Below are 23,776 nucleotides of genomic sequence, written 5' to 3'. Positions count from 1 at the left end.
GAAGGTAGGAGTTGAAACAGTTTATGTCCAGGATCTGAATGGTCTGTAGATATTTTCACAGTCCTCTTTTTGACTTGTGCAGTATACAGATCCTTAATGGAAGGCAGGTTGGTAGCAATGGTTTTTTCTGCAGTTCTAATTATCCGTTGAAGTCTTGTGTTTGTCTTGTTTGGTTGCAGAGCCAAACCAGGCAGTTATGGAGGTGCAGATGACAGACTCAATAATTCCTCTGTAGAACTGAATCAGCACTTATTTTTAGTGCATTTTATGGCTGCAGGACTATTTTTATTATATTTGTTGGTTACTACTCTGATGTCTATTGTATGAATAGCCAAGTTCAGTTTTAGAAATGCTTGCATTTTCCATTTAGGATCTGTCTTTGGCTTTGCCCTTGGCTTTTGAGGAAGCATTAACAGCGGATGTTTCTTTGGGCTGTTTGTGTCCTTCTCTCATTCAAATATAATTTGCCTTTAATTAATTCAAGCTCACAACTATTCCAGCTTGTCTTATATTTCATATCTGCAGTTTATTCTCTATTGTCACTGTTGGGTCTGACAGCATTAGATCAATAGCTCTTGTCTATTTTGTCACTGTTGCCTGTAACGTTTTTGGCCTTTCCTAAAGAACCCAATCAATATTTTGCTCCAAGGTTTGTTCTCATATGCTATATATAATCTGGACACATGCCATTTGTGTGTGTGTGTGTGTGTGTGTATGAATGTATATATCACACGCAGTGAGAGGATGAACCTGCTTTTGCTCTCACTAGCTGGGCTGACACCGCTGTGTTTTTTCTTCTGCTCTTTCTTTATACTGCAGTTACTATTCCCACACTCTGGCCTGCTTCTTTCCTCTGTTCTCGGATTATATGGCTATTGTGAGTCAGCAGATTTTTGATTGTCTCGTGAAAACATACTTGGCTTTTGGGGGCATCTATGACTCTTTTTTTTGTAATTTCTGCTGTTGGCAGGTGACCTGTGGTGAAAATCAAGCAAGAAGGACAATGACAAGCACAGTACCTTCCAAGAAGCCTTACCGTAAGGCTCCACCACAACATCGTGAGATTCATCATGAGCTGCCCATTCTGTGTGATGAATATGATGGTGTGATTTTGGCAGAGCAGAATCAGGTAACTGAAATCAAGGCACTTAAGGATCTGGTGTATCTGCAGAAGGGGTGCAGCTGTATCAGGACAGATAACCTTAAACATCAGGTGGATGGGTATGATGAGGTTTGCAATGTTAACTTTCCTTCCTTGTCTTTGGAGTCAAGTAGTGACAAGAAAGTAGCAGGATGCCAAGCAGAGCTAAACCTGAAAAGTTTTAATCTATCTTCTACCGTACTTCCCAGTTGGAATGTAGAGAAACAGAGTATGAAGTACTCTCAGTATCCTAGCCAAAGGTGGCTCAGTAAGTTCATGAGCCAGAGTGGGGAGACGTTAATGGCTTCTGGAGATGAAGGCCAAAAGCCAGTCTGCTCCTTCAAAAGTAGAAGTTCTCTTATGTTCAAAGAACCTGCTGAGGTATTGGCACCAAGGAAATTCCATATTCCAACCACTCACCCACCTCTCAAAGGCATCTTGAAGCAGACAAAGATGCTGAATGTGCAGCCTCAAAGCTTGGGAATATCCAACTCAGTAGAAACCCTGACCCAAAGCCACCAATCACAACAGTATAATGACCCTCAATTTTGCGTCAAGAGACATGACAGGCATGCATCAGAATGTCATAATATTAGCTCTTCAGAGTTTATTCAACGAAAGGCCAAAAAAAGACAAGAGAAGCTCCAGTTCTCAAAATTCCTGGATGAGATCACCCACAGAGTCCTGAGTCCTGTCTATTTGGCTGAAGATAGTGAAGAAGAAAGAATCCAGAAGTCTTTTACAGTTTCCAAATGTTCCACACGAAAAGGGCAGAAGGAAAGCCTGCTTGAGGGCACTAAGCAGATTGCTAAGAAAAGCCCTTGCCTAGTTAAGAGAAGAGAAGAATGGCGGCGAGAGGGCCTTGAAATAATATTCTGCCATAGGAAGACTCCAGAGGAGATGGACAGGACATCTAGACAAAGGAGAAAGCTTGCTCTATTGAGGAAGGTCAGCACAGAGAAGCTTCGCTCTATGGAGAAACAGGTGGTGGATTTGTGTCAATATCAGTTGCAGTACCCAGTGGAATTGAGTTTTTCAACGTATCTTTTAAGCAGCAGCATCTACCCTCATGGAAAATACCTTAGCAGGTGGGAGGGAAGGATACAAGGCAGGACCAAAATGAATATTTGGTATGTACTTGCAATCCACCTGGCCACATGTCATTTTAATGGAGGTTACCTGGAGGAGAAAAAGAGCTCCTCTCCTCCCTTGTGTTGGAAACAGGAGAATGGTAGTATACCGCTTAGAATTTCTCTTTCTTTCAGCTTAGCTATCAACAAGGTAGGTGCTTAGAAAGAAGGGATAAGTAACCAATCTTGCACTACAGATATGTAAAATACATATCTGTTGTAGCAATAAGCATCGGAAGGGAACTTCTCCTTCGTTCCTCAGTTGAGGATTTAATACAAAGCTTTTTAGCCCTGTCTTTTGTGGAAAGAGATTATTATGCAATAAGGAAACTCAGCCCATTTGCTTAAATGGGAACCTTTCAAGTATTCAGTTAATTTATATCCCTTTATATTGAAATTTAGATTGCTTTGGTTTGTTTCTTCAAAGTATTTTTTCCACACCTTTATGGCTGTGGTCAGTTTAGAGCACCTCCTGTGCATTAATTTGAATAGTAACGCAATAAATCCTGCTGCTGTTGTTTGTTATCTGATTGCACGATTGCAAAGTGGTAGCTTAAAAGACTAAATGCATCTGCTGCAATTTACTTACTGGGTCAGACAGGCTAATAAATGCACATTTTCATCTAAGCATTGTTCTTGAGATCTTCCATTCCTTTCTCCAAGGAAAAGAATTCTTAAGTTAAATGCTTTAACAGACGATTCTGCAATTTCTGATATTAGATTTTAGAAGATATTGGGTCTTCTAAACGATGTTTTTTCTTCCGTTGTCATGGTTTTGTATGTCTGCTCTTCCTCTTTCTTGCTATCTGATTGGTCACCTTTCCCTCTGATTCAAATGCTGTGTGAAAGCAAAGAATAAAAAGTGTGGAATAGCTAGTTTGACAACTATATCAGTGGTGGATTGCTACTGGTTCGCCCCAGCTTGGGCAAACCAGTAGTAGTGGTGGCGGGATGCTCCACCCACCCACCCGGAGGTCATCAGATATGCTCTGCGCATGTGCAGAAATGATGCGCACGAGCGAACCGGTAGCAAAGGTAAGTGAAACCCCTCAGTGAACTATATATATATGACAAATATGCCAAAAGTAGCAATGTGCAAGAAGAGAAGGAGCAATTATTCCAAAGGTGCTTTTTCAAAAGCAACCGGACTTTGTTTTTCCTTGAGGACATTTCACTTCTCATTCAAGATGCTTCTTCAGTTCTGAATGAATGGTGGAGGATGGAAGGATTTATATTTATATCCTCCACCATTCAGTCAGAATTGAAGAAACTTCTTGGATGAGAAGTGAAACTTCTTTAAGGAAAAACAAAGAAAGTCCAGTTGCTTTTTGAAAAGGCACCTTTGGGACAACTATCACCTGGATGACTGAGAATCTCCATAGACAAAAGGAGCAATTGGAAACTATGGTAGTTAAAAGTTAGAACCACTGAGGGTTTCTGATTCAAAGCTTCCCAAACCTCGAAAGATAATTATGAAGTAAAATTAAATAGAAATACCAAGCAATAGTAAGTTTTGACACTTGACCAATTGAGGATATCTGGATTCAAATTCCTATCAAACCATAACATTTAGAGGATGAATTTAGATGGTTTCATTTCCGTTGGCCTAAAATCAGTGGTGGGATTCAATATTTTTAACAACCGGTTCTGTGGGCATGGCTTAGTTGGGGAGGGTGGCTTGGTGGTCATGTGACCGGGTGGGCGTGGCTAGCTGGTCATGTGACTGGGTGGGCATGGCTATGTGCATAGGGACTACTCAGAGGGCTGAAAAAAGTCATTTCTGACTGGTCCTCGCACTTATGACCATCCTCACATTTATGCCCATTGCGGCATTCTTAACAACCGTGTCAGTCATTTCACCACTACTTCTCTTCACCATGGTGACAAGATAGGGCGTAAAACGTAAAATGTGAGGACAGTCGTAAGTTCAAGGACTGGTCAAAAGTGCGAGGACCGGTCAAAAATAACTTTTTCAGCCTTCTGACTAGTCCATATGCACATAGGGACTATTCAGAGGGCTGAAAAAAATCATTTCTGACTGGTCCTCACATTTATGCCCGTTGCGGCATTCTTAACAACTGTGTCAGTCATTTCACCACTACTTGTCTTCACCACAGTGACAAGATAGGGCGCAAAACATAAAATGTGAGTACAGTTGTAAGTGCGAGGACTGGTCAAAAATAACTTTTTCAGCCCTCTGAGTAATCCATATGCACAAAAGGATACAGCAATAGAGAGGGATGAAGGAAGGAGAAGAGAGATGGAAGAAAGAAAGAGAGACAGAGAAGGAAGGGAAGGGAGGAAGGGAAGGGAAATTAGAGTAAGAGTGAGGATAAGAGAGGGAGGAAGAAAGGAGGAGAAGAAGAGGGGGGGAAGAGAAAGTAAGAAGGAAAGAAAAGAGAGAAGTGGTAGGTTTGAGGAGAAAGATTGCTGTACAGTAAAAAAGATGAAATGGAAGAAAGGCAACCCCAAACAAATATAAAGATATTAAGATAAAGAATGAATTGTTAAACTTTAAAGAATAAAAGAGAATAAATATGAATAAATAGCAGTAATTAGAAACACACATACAAACATACAATGTATTTTCTTTGAACAGAGTATTTGGCCAGTTCACAAATGTAAACAGTGTTTAGTCATTTCAATTAAATTTACAATTTCTATATTTCCTTTTTGCCATATTTATTCCTTATCTATTTTTTTTTAAAAACAATATTACCCTTCATCCTCATCTCTAATCTTAATCAATTCAATTTTTCCCTTCTATTCTATATTATACCCCTTCTCATTGTCATCTATTTTTATATCCATCCTCACATTAGTTAATTATGTAATATTACAGTTGTTTAATATAAATTCAACATTTTAATATAAATCAATTAGTTATATAACTATCTTTTTTGTATATTAATCAATATGAACATGAATATTCCAATTATTTCCATGCAATCCAATTTCTTACAAATCAATTAATTATATTTACCAATAATAATAAACCAAATAATTTCCCCCATATATTCCTCCAAACCACAATTTAACCATTTCTGCTTTCAACACAATATACAATTAATAGTATCTCAATTATTACAATTCCCTAGTTAAATAGAGCTTTTTTTCTTTTGTGTTTTAAAATCTTGAACTCTCTAAAGGTAGTTTGCACCTACCTTTTTTGGTGAGGAAAAAGAAAAGAAATCTGCCTGCCTAATTTTCCAACGTTGCAGCAACAGTAAAGCAGGCTTTTACTTTCAGTTTCGTTTTTCAGCATAGATAGGGGGAAAAAAATCTGCACTCTTTGCAAGCAAGCAGCAGAGCCCTGAGCAAAACAGCTGAGAGCAAATCAGCTGAGAGTCGGGAGGCCGATAGAATCAAGGGGCTAATTAGCCTATGCTGAAGCTCCGCAGGCCAATAAAATTACAAAAAAACACCAAACCGTTTGTTAAATTGCTGGCTCGCCCGCCCCTCGCCCACCACTGTTTATTGGCAATAAATAGTGGTGCGGAGGAGCGGGGTGAGCCAGCAATTTAACAAAGGGTTCGGCCAAACCCCCTAGAACCGGCAGAATCCCACCACTGCCTAAAATATCTTACTTTGTTGTGAGAATACCCTTTCTGTAAAACAGAGTCCATAAAGAATGTTCTAGGTCCTTGATAGCAATATCATTTATCTTAATTTTTTATAGATAGGATTGCTAAAGTAATTGATTTAACACTGATTTATGGCACAATATAGCATTTTGCTAACATCCCAAAACAACAAAGTGGTACGTTGAATGTCAAATAGTTTGTGATGATAGAAGGGAATAAATAAATGTCTGGAAAGGCTTAAGTCAACCTGTGTTTTGACTGAAAGAATATATTTGCCATAAAATAAATCCTAAGTACTATTTGTGTAATAAGCCTTGTGATTGAGAGATCTGATCAGAATACTCTGTTCTTAATCCAAATTGTCCTCCCTTCATAACCACAGTTCTGGCCTAACATAGGCAGTTTCTCAGAACTATTTGTGGCTTCCTCAGAAATCTGATTTTCAGGTTGGTCTTGTCCTCTGGCGTCTGCTTGCACAAGTCCCTGCAATTTTCTTTGCAAGATTTCAAATATACTTTGCCATTGCCTGTTTCCTAGGGCTGAGAGAGTGATTGGCCCAACTGAGTTCAGGCAGGAGTAGAATGCATAGTCTCCTGGTTTCAAGACTTGATACCTTTAACGACTATCCAAACTGGACCTTATTTTTTCCATTTAGCATTTGTATGGTTTGGTTTGATATTCTGGTAACTAGTTTGCACTTTTAATTAAACCTTGATTCTGTTTCCTTTAATTTTCTGTAGGAACCCTTGACAGATGCAGAAAGGATAAAGTAAGTATCATGATCTTTTTTTGTTCCATAGTTGTTTGTAGTACTTCTGGTTTCAGGTTATATTATCTGTGCTTATTTCCTGATGTTGTGGAATTGTGTTTTCCTCTGTTAACTTTTTAATATGCTTAAAAAGAACTAATGTATAACTTTTAAGTCTGGCAAAAGTGATCATTGTAGAGCTGATAATGGCTGAATTGAGCTTAAACTGCCAAGGATGCCCTTCACAGAAACCCAGCTGTAGAATTATTAAATGAAAACTCCAATGTTATCTTCATCTTAGTGCAACTGTAACAGGTTAGTTTAAGAACAATTTCCATTCTAAGTTTGATCATTTATTTATATGGCTTGAAAATATTATTTTATGTTGTTTTTGGAAAATTGAATGGGTAAAATATTTGCAGATGATAAGCCTGTGAAGAAGAACGCTAACAGAATTATTGACTCTTTGGGAGACTGTCTACATAGATGTAAATGTATGGACATGGCAACATCATCCTTATGCATCAGTATTTCCAAAGCCAATATATGAATCTTTACCTAGAAATTTATTTGGTGACCTAGAAGTGGATAGTTCTCTTAATATGAACATTAAAGTCAAGGTAAAAATGGGATGGTTATTTTCCTTCCTGCACTGTTATTTGTTTTCCCTAAGAACACATAAATTATTGAGTGAGTTTCAACTTCCAGAGGAGGATACCTAAGCTATTTAGCCCCATCTGGTTGCTGTGCTTAATCTAAAGGCTGTAAACTAAGAAGGAGCTGCTTGCATAGATGGGTGGCCTACTTTTTAGAATTAAACTCTCTGTCTGAAGAGTAGTAGAGAAATGATGAAGCATGGAATTTTCCTTCCCTGACCAAAACAAGTTGCTCACATTTGCTGATGTTGGTGTCCAGATGGGCTTACTCCTTAAAACAATATTGTGGACATCTTCATTCTGTGCATTAGAGTCACCTAATCTTGCATACCCTTTTTGATCCCAGATTTATCCCAAATTCCTTTCATTTTATTTTCTGGTCTGATAACATGCTAGGAATTTTGAAAAACTATCTTCAGCACTACCCAAATAGCAATAGCAATAGTGCTTAGTCTTATATATCACCCCTTAGTGCTTTACAACCCTCTCTAAGAGATTTACAGAGTCAGCATATTGTCCCCAACAATATACTTATACTTTTGCATTTCACAAGTAACATTTTAGGAATTCCCTCCCTCCCCTCCCTTTCTTTCTCTCTCACTCACAAACACTCCTACATCTTTAACCATCACAGACATGCCAATATAGTATTCCACTGACTACTTGCCTTCTGACTTTCTTAGATTAAATAAACCTAATATCAGTACCTGGGAAATTTTTGGGCAGATACTAAAGCAGGATATTTGTAACCATTTTAAATACAACACTGTGCTTGCTAAGCCAAGCTTTTTATAAAAATAGGTCATGTGAGACAGACCTCATCTCATTTGCAAGTCAATTATTTTAGCTATCCATGCTGTGGATATAGCCTGCCTCGATTCCAGCAAAGCTTTTGACAAGATTCCACATGGCATTCTCCTTGACAAGTATTAAAGTATAATTTGGATAGCACCACAGTAAGATTGGTCTACAGCAGATGACCAGCTGTGCTCAGGCAATCAGCATGAACGGTTCTACATCATGTTACAAAGCAGTAACTACTGCAATCTGTCTTACAGCAGTATTATTTGGCATTTTTATAGAAATCTGGATAATGAGATCGATGGGCTGCTTACTAAATTTGTAGAGGACACAAAATTGGAAGAGCTGGCTAAAATCTTAGGTGACAGAACAAGATTGCAGTCTAATTTGAACAAATTAGAAGGCTGGACTGAAAAGAAGCAAGTTGTTCTTCAAAAGGGAAAAATGTAAGTTGTTATATTTAGGGAGGAAAAATACATGGCACGCCTAAAAGATGAGTATTCTTGGCTTGAAAGTGCCATAAATGGAGAATGACTTGTGTGTATTCATTGTCAACAAGCTAACATAAGTTAGTGTGAGATAATTGTACGAAGAGCATTATATCAAAGATGTGTGATGCCCTTATTCCCCTCTATTACACACTGGTGAGTCCACATATATAATTTTGGGACCACATTTCCAGAACGTTGCAGGAGCTTCATCACTGGATGTTTTAAAAAAAAGACTGGACAGCTACCTATGTGAAACGGTATAGGATCTCCTTGAGAAGGGGGTTGGACTAGAAGACCTCCAAGGTCCCTTCTAGCTTTATTCTGATTGATTGATTGATTGATTGATTGATTGATAATTTAGAACAGATTCAGAGGGAGGTGACAAAAATGATAGAGAAACTAGAGCATAGACTGAAGGAACCTTGGATGTTCAACCAGAAAGAAAAAAGACTGAAGCGAGATATTAAAAAGGTGGTATAGTTAAGATAAGATAGGTAAGGTAGATAAGGTAGAGGACAGGAAGGTCTGGAGGAATGTTGTCCATGGGGTCATGATGGGTCGGACACAACTTTGCAACTAACAATGACAACATAGATAAGATAATCAGGTACTATTTTCCATTGTCACAGAAATGGAAACCAAAAATAATGGTTACAAGTTTTAGCCTCTTGAAATTTGCTTAAATAAAAGGATAAACTTTTTGGTAGTAAGATCTGAACAGCAGTGGAATATTTTTCCTATGGAGGTGGTGGGTTTTCTATCCCTGGTTAGATTTTTAAGAGGAAGCTGCTTCTTGAGGGTAATTTAATTGTTTTTCATGCATTTTGCAGACAGTTGATTCTGTGATTCCTTTCCTGGCTTACCAAATGATGGTTTTTGAGAATCCTGTACAGGAAAATTTGAACTTGAAGCTATCCATTTTCTGTCCACAGAACGTGTGGATATTATGCAGAAGTGATGGTGATTTGGGTGTCTGTGTGTATGGGTTATAATTAGCCAATTGTTTTAAGCAAATTTTCAGATTATAAAGCTCATTTGTTCACTTTTCAGCTAAATTAGGTGACAATTGAAGCTATGTTTTTTGCATTTATCTTGTTTCATCTTTCCAGATTCCAGGAATGAAATTGAACTTTGTTCAGAGGCACATTGCTATATTGGCAGCAAAGTTTCCTGTAGTGTAATTGGAAATAAGTTGCTGCTTTTTGTACCTTAGGTTGTTGCAGCATGACAATGAAGAGCTGCGTCGACGTCTGGCCTATGTCACCAACAAAATGGAAGCAATGGAGAGGGAGTTGGAGTCTGGGCAAGACTACCTGGAGATGGAATTGGGCCAAAATCGAGAAGAGCTAGAAAAATTTAAAGACAAATTCCGTAGGTATGTGACTTTTAGAACATCAGGTGGGGAGGAGGAGAGGAGAGAAAAGCAGTCCAGTTTGTTAATTGGTAGGGTTTAGCTTGTTCTGCAATATATTTTACCCTACTCTGCCATTTATAGAAATACTGCAAATGAAGTCAGGGAAACCTTGGGCTTTCCGGGTGGTTGTTCAGTTACAACTCCTAATAGCTCCTGGCTGCTATTCTTCATAGTAGTTGTTTGATAACATCTGGAAAGCCAAAGACTATATTCTCTTGTAGATCATTATGTACAGGGAAATTGTTCTATATGAAATGTGTGTCCTGAGGTGTGCAGACACCACTTACAAAGCTGGATTTTTTTTCCCCTTTACCATTTTGGCTTGCTATTGGATAGCTTAGTGTTATGTAAGATCCATAGATTTACAGAGCTATATTGTAATTACTACATAGAGATTCTTTGGTCAGGCTTTTTAATACTTTGGTTAATAACTGAAGACAGTCATAGAGAGCCGGAAACAGAGAAGGAAATGAGCTTTACTGAATATTGTGAAAGACGTGTGCCCAATCCAAATGTTTCCCCATGAGTCCCCAAGATGATGGCTACATTGGCTGCATTGTCTCAATTGACACTGAATCTTGAAATCAGTAATACCTGCTGAGATATATCACATTTTATTTCCATTATCTAGATCACTGTACCTCAACCTTGGCAACCTGGAGGTGTGTGAACTTCAACTCCCAGAATTACCAGAATTCTAGGAGTTGAAGTCCACACATCTTCAAGCTGCCAATATTGAGATATACTAATCTAGGGCTTTGTTATACCTAGGAAAGTTGTTGACATGAGTGATGCTTTACTGTTATAGAGGGAAAGGCTCCTTTCTCATTGCCTATCAATATTTATAGTTTATTAAATATAACTAGGCCTGGATACAGTAGTTTAAACCAAGTTGAGAGTCCAGTTCTTAGAAAACACAGATAAGTCATGAACCACCAGTTTAGAAACTGGGGCAATGGAGACAAATGTGCAGTGATTAATATAACAACTTCATAGATGGGAGGAAGATGAGGTGATGAAGAGAGAGGCAGAGATTAACCTTTACCAGGGGTGAAATCCAGCAGGTTCTGACTGGTTCTGGAGAACCAGTAGCAGAAATTTTGAGTAGTTCTGAGAACCAGCAAATACCACCTCTGGCTAGTCCCAGACTGAGGTGGAAATGGAGATTTTGCAATATCCTTCCCCCAGGAGTGGGAAGGGAATGAGGATTTTGTAGTATCCTTTGCCTGGAGTGGGGTGGGAATGGAGATTCTGCAGTATCCTTCCCCTGGAGTGAGGAGGGAATGGGGATTTTGCAGTATCCTTCCCCTGGAGTGGGGTGGGAATGGAGATTTTGCAGTATCCTTCTGCCACGCCCACCTAGCCATGCCCACAGAACCGGTAGTAAAAAAAAATTGAATTTCACCACTGACCTTTACTGATAACTGTATTCTACCATATAGGATTGGGAGATTTCTCTGAAAGCTTTATCATAGTCTTCAACATTTCTGTTCTTTCACTGGAGTGAATTTTGATCATTTCCCCTTATCAAACTTGTTCTCCCCCCCCCACATTCTCACACCCTCCCCCCAATTTTGTACCTCCTTTCTCAAGCTTCATGCAGATTAATGCAGAAGGAGATGAAATACCCAAACATGGCAGAGTTTAAGGCATGTTGTAAATACAATACCACAGTCCATTGTATAATATGTCATATCTGGTGTTCACCCTGGGGAACCTTTTGTGCCTATTTAGTAACATGGCTACTCTTCTATATCTTAGATTGCAAAATAGTTACACAGCTTCACAAAGAACAAATCAGGATTTGGAGGAGAAGCTGCATGCCCTGGTAAGTGATTGTATGGCCCTATAATGAGTAGAATGGGCAGGTCTAACTGTTTTAAAGATCTTAAAGGGTACCAGTACTGTATAGTAATATCAACATGCAATGAATCAAGATTTGGAATAGAATTTCAGTGTAGAGTTGATGAAAATGAGCATTGCTTCCAAGTCTTGTGTTTTGTGCAACAGTGTTTTGGGTGTCTCCTGCAACTCAGCTATTTGTAGTTTTGTCTCCAGCTTTTTAAAAGACTCTTGGAGTTGTCACGTGCTACCTATTGCAGAATCTGGGTGGGATGGTTTTGTCATGAATTGTGGGGTGTCAGAGTAGAGCCAACATTTGTATATTATGTGCATTCATAACACTCATGGCTTTTTTTCTCTCCTCTCTCTCTTTTTCTCTGTCTCTGTCTCTGTTTCTTTCCTTCCTACGCTGCTGCTGGCACATGCTGGGTGTGCTCACCTCTCAGGCCTCTCTCAGTCAAAACTGGATTTTTGCAGTTGCGTCTTTTCGTTTGTGTGTTTTTCTTTTCCTCTTCACATGTTTCAGCCTTTCCAGTTTCATTGTTGTCCATGCATTACTCAGCCCCACTTGCACTGTCTTTGATGGGATCCAGAATCTGAATCAGCCTGCAACTTGGGTTTGAATGAAATAGCTGATCCTTTCCTAGCATGACTTACTCCATCCTATTTTATGGGATGTCATAGGGTTGTTGTTTTTTTGGGGGGGGCAGGGGATGCCATTTGTCTACCAAAAAAATTAATCCACAAACTGACATGAAATGCAGTACTTTTTCTTATCATTGCAGAACTAGGAGATGGGTAGTACAGTTCTCAGAAGCTTCAATCACCATAACCAAAACTAAGGATTTCTCATTCTAGTAAAAATACAGTATTAAATCATTATCATTTTAATCCAATATCAACACCCATGCTTCACAAGACAGAATGGAGTGGGAACAAGTTCGCGTTTTTCAAATCAAGTGAAATGTTTCGCTGAAGCAGCTGCTGACACAAAGGTGTCAGTAATCTTTGTGTTAGTGTGAAAGTTATGTTATCTGTCATATGAAATGAGAGATGGGTGGCAAATAAATTTGAAAATAAAATAAATGGGGTGAATGTGTGAAATAACAGAAAGCTTCTGATCCTGCTCACTTTATGTCACAAGTTGTATAACTACGGGAAAAAGAAACAAAATTTTTCTGAGTGGGCTTTAGAACAATAAGGTATTACTTTAAATGCAAAATGAATACTCTGAGAATCAATTTTCATGGAAAGCACAAGTGGACAAAGTGGAAAGCACAAGTTGTGTATTTTCCTGATCCCTGAATCCCATCCTGACCATACTCCTTTCCTATGAATGCTTTGCTGGGTGGGATTGCCACTGAGGCAGGAAACACATATAGCGTGAGCAGGAAAGTAGGCTTAAAGTAATAGTCAGATCTCAACATTCATTCCTCAAACTCGGGCCCCAATCACTTGCATCATCAATCTAGTAGTAGTAGTACCGGTATTTAAAGGCTGTTAACACTTATTTGAAAGCAAACCCTATTAGTCTGAATGAGGCACACTAGACCTGTGTGATACTGGGCTGTTTTTCTGTAGAAAAGGTAAGGTACTTTTGTAGGGCAAATGCCTATTGAAATTTCAGAGCAGAATTTGCCATTCCTGTGATACGTAATTAAGATCCTTATCTTTTGCTACTTCAGCAAAATATCTTATTTAGAAGAAGTTGAGATAAAAGGACAGTCTTGGAGACTCAAGAAATAGTTGAGAGCTAGGATGCGCAAATCAGTTTAAGTCTATTTCTTCTCAAAATGGCATGCATTTAAACATTACTTTTTGCCCCTCAGACAGTCTCTGAATTACCTGCTTAAATAAACACTATCCAGTTTTGTCTAGTGATTCAGGCACCAGGTTAGAAATCAGGGGACTGTGAGTTCTAATCCCGCTTTAGGCATGAAAGCCAGCATACATGATTTTGGGCTAGTCAACCTCTCTCAACCTGATCTACCTCATATGGTGGTGGTTGTGGGAAGATAGGAGGAAGAAGAAATATTAGGTATTAGATATATTTGCCACCTTGAGTTATTTATAAAAATAATAAAGATGGAATAGAAATTAATTAATTAATTAATTAATTTAAAAACCCTCAATCATTGTTATTTATTACACTTGTCCTGTGCACCTTGCTCAAAGCATGTATTTTTGTTTGAATTCATTCCAAGATGGATTTCATTTTTGGTGGGTCACATCACTTTTATTTTAAAGAATATATATATATATATATATATATATATATATATATATATATATATATATATATATATATATATATATCACTTCACTTTTGTATATATATATATACACTTCACTTATATATATATATATATATATATATATATATATATATATATATATATATATATATATATATATATTCTTTAAAATAAAAGTGATGTGACCCACCAAAAATGAAATCCATCTTGGAATGAATTCAAACAAAAATACATGCTTTGAGCAAGGTGCACAGGACAAGTGTAATAAATAACAATGATTGAGGGTGTATATATATATATATACACACTAGCCTGCAATGCTAGGTAAGTGTAGGAGAATAAAATTTTAAATCTCATGGTGCAGGAACCTTTTCTTTCTAATGATAAACTCTAGATATTGATCTGATATGTTTTTAAAGAGTGCAATATCTGCTTGTTTCCAAGATTTTCTCCTACCATTCTCCCACCATGTCTAGACTAAAACTTGAAAATTGATATTTTTTTTAATTAACATGGAGTATTATGCAATTAAAGGCCATGTGTAACGGTGAGATTCAGACGAAGCCATTACTGTTCCTCTGCCCCACAATTACAGTAGATGATTGTTACAGAAAACCTGGGTATGTGTAGAGTTGTGGAAAACATGAGTAGAAGATATAATAAGTACAGTTGCTTTAGATATTTTATGTGCTCCTATTATTTTTCTTTAGATGAATACACACAAACAGCTTTTCACAGTTTCCCCAAGCATAATTTCTCTCCTTCTCAAATGTGTCTATTCAAATCAAAATTACTAAAGTCTGACCTTGCTCGCTTTCCATGATGTTCTTGGATTTCAGTTCTTATAATGCCTGACAATAGATAATGCTAGCTTAAAATGATATAAATTGGAGTACAGCAGAAGCTCAGGTTTGCCAATTCCTGATTTAAAGGGCATTCTTCATGTTTGTATGGTGTTTTTGCAAACAGGTATGAAGAAGTCAAGAAACACTCAAACAGAGTTTGCGTTCCTAAGTCATTCCTCCCTAAGACACACAAAAAGAATTATATGGGTTAAAAAAGCCTCTTTTTTAAAAAGCTAAATGAAGAAAAGGAGTTTGACTTTTGGAGTTGGGTAGGATGTAGAAGAGAAGAGGGCAAGGATGAAGACTGCCAATTGTTGACTAATGTGACTCATCACCTGTATATTGCTATTCTCTAGATTAAAAAAGCTGAAATGGATCGGAAAACTCTTGATTGGGAAATTGTGGAGCTCACTAATAAGCTTCTGGATGCCAAAACAACTATCAATAAACTGGAAGAGCTTAATGTAAGATTTTTTCAGAATATTGATCTTGTGTAAGAAATAGGGAAATAATTAATAGGCTTATCCTTACTTAAGTGTATTAGTGTTTAAAGTTCTGTGAAGAGCAGCAGATGACAGCCTGCTGAAGATCAACTATTCTAAAAAAAACTGGCATTGTATAAGAGAGCCCAATTCCTATCCAAGCAACATATTGACATATATACTTTTTCAGGAAGATGGATTGTGAAAATTGGGATACTTAATCTGTGTTTCATTTAGAACAGCCTTTCCCAATTGGGTGTTTTTAAAATGTACAAAATTAGGAATATGGGCCTTCCCACTTGATGTGGTTCATATGCTAGCATATCTTGAGGACCTAGGTATGGAAATGCAGTGCATTAACTGACAGCCATACAACTCAGTTTATTCTATCAGACATTTACCAAGGATTCTGATGCTTTTTTTGGTCTAGTGAGTTGTTTTTTTATTTTTTAATTATTTTTCCTGTTGGCTTTGTACACTGATGTATCAGCCTGACCTACATATGATTTATATATGGTCCTATCTTTACAGTAGATATAGTCTAAGTCTTTTCTTGGGCCTTATTTACTGACTTCTGTTTGAAAAGCTATGAAGTTCTCTGCTTACAGTAGTTGTCTTTCGTAAAGCCTGTTTTAAAAATAACTATTCTAGTTTGTGAATGAACTTGTCAAATCGCACAAGTTTTAATCAGCCACAATGGAGAAGAGGCTAGTAGCTAGAACAAGTAGTAAAATATAGTAGCTGTACATTTTAATGCATTTTTATTTTTCTAAAATGTTCATTGGGACTTGTGAGAGAAATTGATATGATCAAGACTAGTTCTGTCCTTAGCCTTCAGCTGAAGATTCTGGGTTGCCGTAGACCAGGGGTGTCAAACTCGTGGGCTGCAGGCCGGTTGCGTCATGTGCTGGCCCTGCCCCCGCCCGATTTAGCAAGGGGGGAAAAAGTCCCGATACGTCACATGACAATGCAAGTTTGACACCCCTGCCATAAACTGTTGCAAGTTCTCAGTTGTTTTGTTTTCATCATTATGAAATACTTTTGTACTTTTGCCTGGGACATCACATTGTTGTGGACCATTTCCAAGCTATACCTCTTCAATTATGATGTGTTGTCTTGACAGGAGCGATACCGGCTAGACTGTAACTTAGCAGTGCAGCTCCTGAAGTGCAACAAATCTCATTTTCGGAACCACAAATTTGCTGATGTGAGTAAAAACCTGGAGGGGTTTGAGGAGTGGTGAATCACTTTAATGGCCTGGGATGAACTGCATGTCCTTATTTTTCTGGGATTTCTGTTTCCTAAAGGGGACAATAAACAATTAATGCCAGTCATCTTGTACATGTTTCTCATTTTCATTGCCTCATTGGCTTTGAATTCAGTAGGTTCCTGAAGAGTTTCATGAATTGCAGGCCTCCTGATTAATCCTAACTTTCCTCTTTTTGTTTCAGTTAACCATTTCTATATGAGTCCTCAGTACAATGAGATATTATAACAGAATTAGTAATCCAGTACAAGAATCTGATTACTACAGAATCTGATTACTACAGGGATTTTTAACTAACTAAAGTGAGGAGGCGATTTAGTAGCCAGGACAGAAAACAAGGAAGCTAGTTAGACTAGGAAGTTTAAATATCTGGAGCGTCTTATAGTCCGAAATTTTCGTTGTTATTAGTTGCGAAGTTGTGTCCAACCCATCGCGACCCCATTCCTGGACAACATTCCTCCTGTCCTCTACCATATATTACTTTTAAAAGGGTGGGGTTTTTTTTCATTTATATTTGCAGGCCTGGTACATGTTCTCAGGTATCAGTGTTTACACATTTCTACTGCTGGATATTTATGTTAGCGCAATGCTTGTCTTTGCAATCCTAACACATCTGGTCCATCACAGGGCATTTGGTCAGGGACAAAGACTATGTCACCTCTGCATTCATCCTATTTAATCATTGCCATGGGTGCTTTCATGTTCCCTGTCATTCCTCTTTTCATGGTTTACAGGAATTGCTGCAGTATTTATTGGGAAATGAACAAGAGCAGAGTCCTGCAGGAAGGCATCTTAGAGAGGCAAGGAAGGACCATGTTCTGCTAAAAGCTCAGCTCTAGGATGCTCTTCAAGATGTTCTGCACGGAATCTGTTTGTGTAACTGCATAGATGAAAGCTGATGAAAATGATGTACTCCTTGGTTATAATTTGCTAGACAGACTGTCCATGAGAAGATTCCCAGGGAGTGCAAAGTGGTTCTGTTTCCAAAATCAATTGAACTAATTCTAGGGCAGTTTGGCCAAGACAGTGCCCTGTAATTACTAGATGTTTTCTGGCAGACGTAGCTTATAACAAGAGCAAGGAGGGAATTGGTTATTCAGTTCGGTGTGGCAATCAACTTTTTTTTCCACCCATCAATGGTACTGTGTTGGCGTAACACAAGCAAGGAATGCAAGATATTACAAATATTTCTATTTGTTCGAAATGTATATTGGAAGCACAATATTTCCCTTGATTCTGGGATAGAAAGAGAAGTATTTTGAATGTAGGTATTACATATTTGAAAAGCTCTTCAGTTACATTTAGTTAGAACAAGCAATTTAGATGGGTTTTGCAGAACCCTCTACAGACACCGTGGTGTATTTGTCCATCCCATTTACCGTGTTTCCTATATGCGATTTTAATTCCAGACTACTCTGTCTTTTTCTTATTAGCTTCCATCTGAGCTGCAAGATATGGTCAACAAGCACTTGCAAAACACTCAGGATTCTGTAGGCCCTGGCCAGGAGGAACTGCACACCTTGGCTCCCTCTGATGTTGTGCCCACCTCAGTCATTGCTAGAGTGTTGGAGAAGCCAGAATCACTGGTGCTGAACTCAGCCAAATCCAGCAGTGGAAGTTGCTCTATGGCTGAAGATGTTTTTGTGCATGTAGATATGAGTGGCACGCTTCCTGAAACTTGTGTAAGTTCGGGGCAAGCAGAAAGCAAGGGGAAGGAGGGATCTAGACAGCAAAATGGGAACTGCAAGCCACAGAACTGCTTGGAGAGCCTGCCAAAGGAGGTGCCTGCTTTTGAGAAACTAAGCCCATATCCCACCCCTCCCCCTCCCCACCCCATGTATCCAGGGCGGAAAGTCATCGAGTTTTCTGAGGACAAGGTGCGGATTCCAAAGAACAGCCCACTGCCCAATTGTACTTATGCTACCCGCCAAGCTATCTCTTTGAGCTTAGTCCAGGGGGAGGATGAGAACTGTGACAGGCAGCGCCCCCTTCCTAGCAGCCCAGCCTCAGGTCAACGCTCTGCCTCCAGCTGCTCCTACCAACCTTCCCCTAAGTTGAGCCGGGTTCCTGGATCTTCTCAAAGCAGCCCTTTCAGCAGCCCCCCACAGGTTCCCAGCACATTTGCCAGCTCCGCCAGCTCCGAGGAGGATTTACTAGCTAACTGGCAGCGGATGTTTGTGGATAAGGCTCCTCCCACCACAGAGCATGTGCTAGTAAACCGTACTGCATTTAGTCGTGACACAGCACAGGAGCTCCAGAAACGTTTCAGCCGCTCCATGCAAGAGTTAGGTCGGGTAGCTTCCGCCTACTCAGATGGTGAAGAATCCGTGCAGAGCTACAGCTGGACTGTAAGCAGAGACTCAAGCATGGACATCGACAGCACAGAGTTTCGAAGTCGCCGGAACCACTTCTCTTCTGATTACAGCACAGATTTCTCCCAAGACGAAAGCTGCAAATTGCTGCAAGGGTCTGGTACTGAGGGGATGGCAGAGCCTGTCATTTCTTCACCAGAGAAGTCCAAAGATTACATAGACTACTCATCTGGGAGCCCAGGTGAAGAACAGGAATTGTTGCTCCTGGAAAGCAGGGTGAATAGCCAGGAGGGGGTTTCTGAGCAGAGCAAGGATGGTAAGAGCAAGCCACCTCCTGGGCGCCCACATCGCAGCCCCAAGAGAATGGGGGTTCATCATTTACATCGGAAGGACAGCTTAACCCAGGCTCAGGAGCAAGGCAACTTACTTACTTGAGAATGGAGAAGAAGAATTGTCTTGGCTACCCAGGTTGAGTGTTGCATTCTCTTCCCAGGGTTGCCCTTCAAGCCCTGAGACTCAAGGGATTGCTATCACATTATTTTTGGCCAGGAATTCTAGGCAATGTTTAAGTATTTACTGTCTTTTTAATACACAGGAAAGGGGGAGACAGCTCTTCTCTAGCACCAGGATGCACTTGGATGTATGCTGGCAACTCTGTTGTGCTGATGTTGACTGCTCAAGCACTCCTCAGGTGTGGATAAGAGAGAGAATTGTGCTTTCTGTGCCTGCCTTCTTCAACCTGTTCTCCTTGACTTGAAGGCCAAGATCTAGAAAATAGTTAACACTGAGTCCAATTATAATAATATATATGATTGGAAAACCAGCACAATTTTAGATCTACACAAGCACTCTTAACTGTATGAAATTGAATCTGATGTTAATTACCTTACCGACCTTCCCTCTTAAGGTAAAGAACAATGGAGCAGTTGAAACAAAGGCACGCTTTCTATCTCCCCTCCATGCGTCCTTTCTCAAAACGCTTGGTGAGGGGTTCCACCTGACTTCATTTCTTTTCTTCAAAAAGTCTGCCTTCACACTTACTGATCAGTTCCAATTAATTCAAATTAAGTCCTGAGACACCTGAAGCCTATATTTCTACCTTTTTGGCTTGTGGCACGACATAGGAATATTTAGTCCCTATTTTCTTGCCTCAGTCTCCCACCAAGCCATCAGGTGAAGAAGATGAATGAAGTGAAAAGCCTTCTGTGAATGAATATCCTCAGTTCTGTAAGCTTTTGGTGAATTCTGTAACATTTTGGTGAGTTCATGTTTGTTTCTCCAAGCCTTCCTGTGGCTATATGCATAGGTCAACAAGGCAGATGAGGCACAGGAATCACCTCTACCGTTTCTTTGCATGTTGCATATGGGGAGTGGGGCGCCATATTCTGGAAGTTGGGGTTTTCTGCCAAACTAGACCTCAGACTCCCTGCCATAGTCTCCCAACTTGAGCTAGATTGTTTGCCATAATGAGCTGAGTCTGTGTAGCTGTCTTGTTTAGCTATCACTTGGATACTCTGGATCATGATTTGGTGATAGTATACTATCTATGTTTTCCTTTGGATTAGTCTTCCTCACTCTTATTCTTTAGACGTGTAGGGGCTAAAATTCCCAGCAAGTGTGACTGTATAGGGCTGTGTGGTTTCAACACTTATGGGAGGGGGATGCCAAATTGAGGAATGCTGCTTCAAGTCTTCAACTGTTAATATGTACTTCTCTCTACATTTTTGGGTGAGCAGAAAAGTGTTGTGGGATGGGGTGGTACATACTGTAGAAGAGATATTTCAGCTTTTTGATCTTGAGTCATCTTACGTCTGGTCCATAAAATTATTTCACTAGCTGAGGAAAAAATTCCCATTAATCCAAGACTAAACCATACAGCCAGCTTGCCTCTTGATGACTCTTCTTGGCACAAAATTAGATACTTCTTGTTTGCCCCCTTGGAGACGGCTGATGAGGATGGGCATCCCAATATGGGGTCCAAATTGACACTAGTGCCTTTCCAAGGCCTTACCCAAGGTCTTTTATTCCCTTTCCCCCTTTTTGGTTTCCTACTTGTATTCAGTATTTTGTTCTTCCTTTCTGGCTGTTTTTGTGTGTTATTTGCGCATTTGAGGGGCGGGACTAATTTCATAGTGTTAAGAATTTTTCATTAAAGAATCAAATCTCCATATTTGAATTCATTAACCTGCCCTGCTATTCATGCAACCAGAGAAACTTCTTGGCTACTTCGCTTAATTGTTTTTGCCAGTTATTTGTTTGAATGAGATTTTGGAAATTTTCTGTTAGAGAATATTATGGCCTTTTTTTTTTTTTTTCAAATACAGCAATCTGGTCATATCTGACCTTTTGGATATGGTCGTGTTTAAATTCTTATTAATGGACCATTCCTTTAGTTAAGCTGCTAGCTACTGCATTGTATTAGTGAGATGTAACACAGTATTTTTTGATAATAAACTGGTGCTAAAGATATTATTCCTTTAGCTTACATAATACTTAATGGTCTGATTTCTTTAGCTGATAATTTACTTACTTCTTTGTTCATTCTCTTGATTTAGTTTGTGAATTCCTTGAATTTTCTCTGCACTACATGGAAGAGGACAAAGGTCACTATTTTTTTCTGTTTCAATCCTATATTCTTTTAATCCGGTTACTGATGGAGATAGGGCAGCTTGGTGACCTTTTATTTAAACCAGTATTGGTTGAATCTTATCTAGTTGAAATGAAATCATTCTCGTGAGCTAATTGGGTCAATGGAATCGATTCGAGACCATTTTGGTTACAATATGTTAAATCCAGATCCAGTTCTCCTTTCTGTGTTTGGCTACATAAAACATTCCGAAGCTGGCACAAGTATAGCTGATAACCAAATAATCTAAATATTTTTTTCCTTCTCTCTTTGGGTAGATAGCAGGGACCCATAAAATTAAGCTCAGGGTCGCTACCATCCCTTTTTTGGCCCTCACAGCCCTCCATGTTGGTGGGATCTAAAATTTTGGACTTTTTACATTTTTTTGAAAACAAAAGTTGGATCTGGTTTAAGGGCCAGAAATGGATTATTTAAAGCCCTGCAGATGTTATGGGTACCCATTTAACCCCTTCTATAAGTGACCTTTGAAGTGCTGTTGACATGCCACCCAAGCACTCAGGTAGTCCTGTAGGTAATAACTTAATGGGCTAAAGGCTGGGGGAAGAAAGCGAGAAGAAAGGAAATGTTTTTTTATTATTATTATAAATGAATAGTATAATTTATCAAGTGAATTTACTGTCCTTGTGCAATCTGGCTTCTTAGCCCTTCACCTCTGGCAGTATTTTGTTGGAGAACTTGAATTGACTCATTTAGCTGCTCCCACACTTTAGAGTCCCAACTCAAGACTGTTAATCTACAACTAAAATGTTTTGGTGGTGGTGGTGTGTGTTTTGTTTTGGGGTTTTTGGGGTTTTTTTTTTTTTTTGGTTTTTGTTTGTTTTGAGATTTTCAAACTGATAATGTATATTTTAAAGGCAGAAATAAAACTATTTTAAAAATATGTCTGTGCAGTCGGTTATTTATTTTGTGGTTTGAATCAGAAACAGACCATAGAAATCTTTGCTAAAATTCTAAAGGTGCAATCACAGCTATTTTTCAAAACTTGATAATTGATTTTTTAACCAGAAATGCAAGGGATCTAACCTGGAACCACCTTAATGCAAAAGATTGCTATACCACTGAGATACAACTCTACCTGTAAATTACACCAAGGTTAATTTTCCTTTATGATTATATTCAAATTGATTTTTTCCCCCTGGAATTATCAGTTAGGTAACAATTGACCTTTGGTCTTCAGCAGGATGCTGAAGACCTTAGTGTAGCATGGGGCATCCTTAGTAAAGTAGAACCATATATTCTTTTTTTAATTTTCAGCGTTTAGGTTTTAGAGTCCCTTCAAATTATTGATATATTTGTATACCAGTCTTTCCAACATGAGTCTTTCTAGATGTTTTGCTAATATCAACCTCACCTTCAACCACTTTGAAGGTTGTGTTTGAAATCCAAACCAACTCTGGTTGGAAGTCCATTATAAACCATGCAAGGGTTTACTGGAAAAATCCTAATTAGAAATTGAAGACACTGCTGCCTCCTATTGGGTTTCAAGGTCTTTGTATTTTATTTGCAGAGGAGATATATAATTGCATTTCTAGAATGATGGTAATACTGTACAATAATATTTTTATTGTTGGACCAAAGTGAATGTATACATAGAAGTAAGGCCAATATATAAAAATTAGTAGAGATAATGAGCTGTAATAACACCTGATCTCTGTAATATGCTTTTAATTCTTCACTAGTACTTTAAACAGTGTGATGGTCTATTGTAATGTTATCACTTTGGTTCTGAATTAGTTGTTGATACATTACGGGGGGTGGGGGTAAAGGTTTTTAAAGTGTTTTTTTTATCAATACATTTATGTGTGCTTTAATATAGCTGTTTTGGATTTTATTTTTAAACAAGAAAAAGTTGGTACATTGGACTTACCACGCAGTGGGACAGAGGATTTTGTAGTGTGATATCTTCTTCCCACTCACACCCAAGGCAAAACCAGAAGATTCTCACAATGCTTTCTGGGGGAAGATACAACTTCTCCACCAGCTTCAGTATTACAACTCCCAGGATTACCTAACAAAAATACACTTTGAAAAATATAGCGTATGAGGATTGAACTGTGTAGAATTAGTTGCTGAAATTGATATATATCTATCAACACCTAAGTGAGCTAGATGCCCTGTTTCTGTTGTAGAAAAAGAACTTAATGTAAGTCAAATGGTCTTT

General features: G+C 38.7%; 1 protein-coding gene across 4 annotated transcripts in view; it reads left to right on the top strand.

Moving 5' to 3' along the window:
- TJAP1 (tight junction associated protein 1) overlaps window positions 1-22,493 on the top strand; it is a 73,209-nt gene extending 50,716 nt beyond the window's left edge. For 3 of the 4 annotated variants that reach the window (XM_070932493.1, XM_070932490.1, XM_070932489.1), the window contains 8 exons: window positions 971-1,129; window positions 6,596-6,624; window positions 9,765-9,926; window positions 11,727-11,793; window positions 12,254-12,283; window positions 15,264-15,371; window positions 16,513-16,596; window positions 18,090-22,493. In XM_070932493.1, coding sequence (XP_070788594.1) covers window positions 1,004-1,129; window positions 6,596-6,624; window positions 9,765-9,926; window positions 11,727-11,793; window positions 12,254-12,283; window positions 15,264-15,371; window positions 16,513-16,596; window positions 18,090-19,403 — 1,920 coding nt within the window. In that variant the 5' untranslated portion in view covers window positions 971-1,003 and the 3' untranslated portion in view covers window positions 19,404-22,493. The remainder of the gene's footprint in view (window positions 1-970; window positions 1,130-6,595; window positions 6,625-9,764; window positions 9,927-11,726; window positions 11,794-12,253; window positions 12,284-15,263; window positions 15,372-16,512; window positions 16,597-18,089) is intronic. The other variant, XM_070932494.1, reaches the window with a different exon arrangement.
- The last annotated feature ends 1,283 nt before the right edge of the window (window positions 22,494-23,776 follow it).

Source organism: Pituophis catenifer, unplaced genomic scaffold, assembly GCF_029215685.1.
Source record: "Pituophis catenifer annectens isolate HBS135680 unplaced genomic scaffold, rPitCat1.0.hap2 SCAF_1, whole genome shotgun sequence".
Lineage (NCBI taxonomy): Eukaryota > Metazoa > Chordata > Lepidosauria > Squamata > Colubridae > Pituophis > Pituophis catenifer.
The sequence above is the reverse complement of the archived record's forward strand: the minus strand, read 5'-3'. Positions and strand labels throughout refer to the sequence as shown.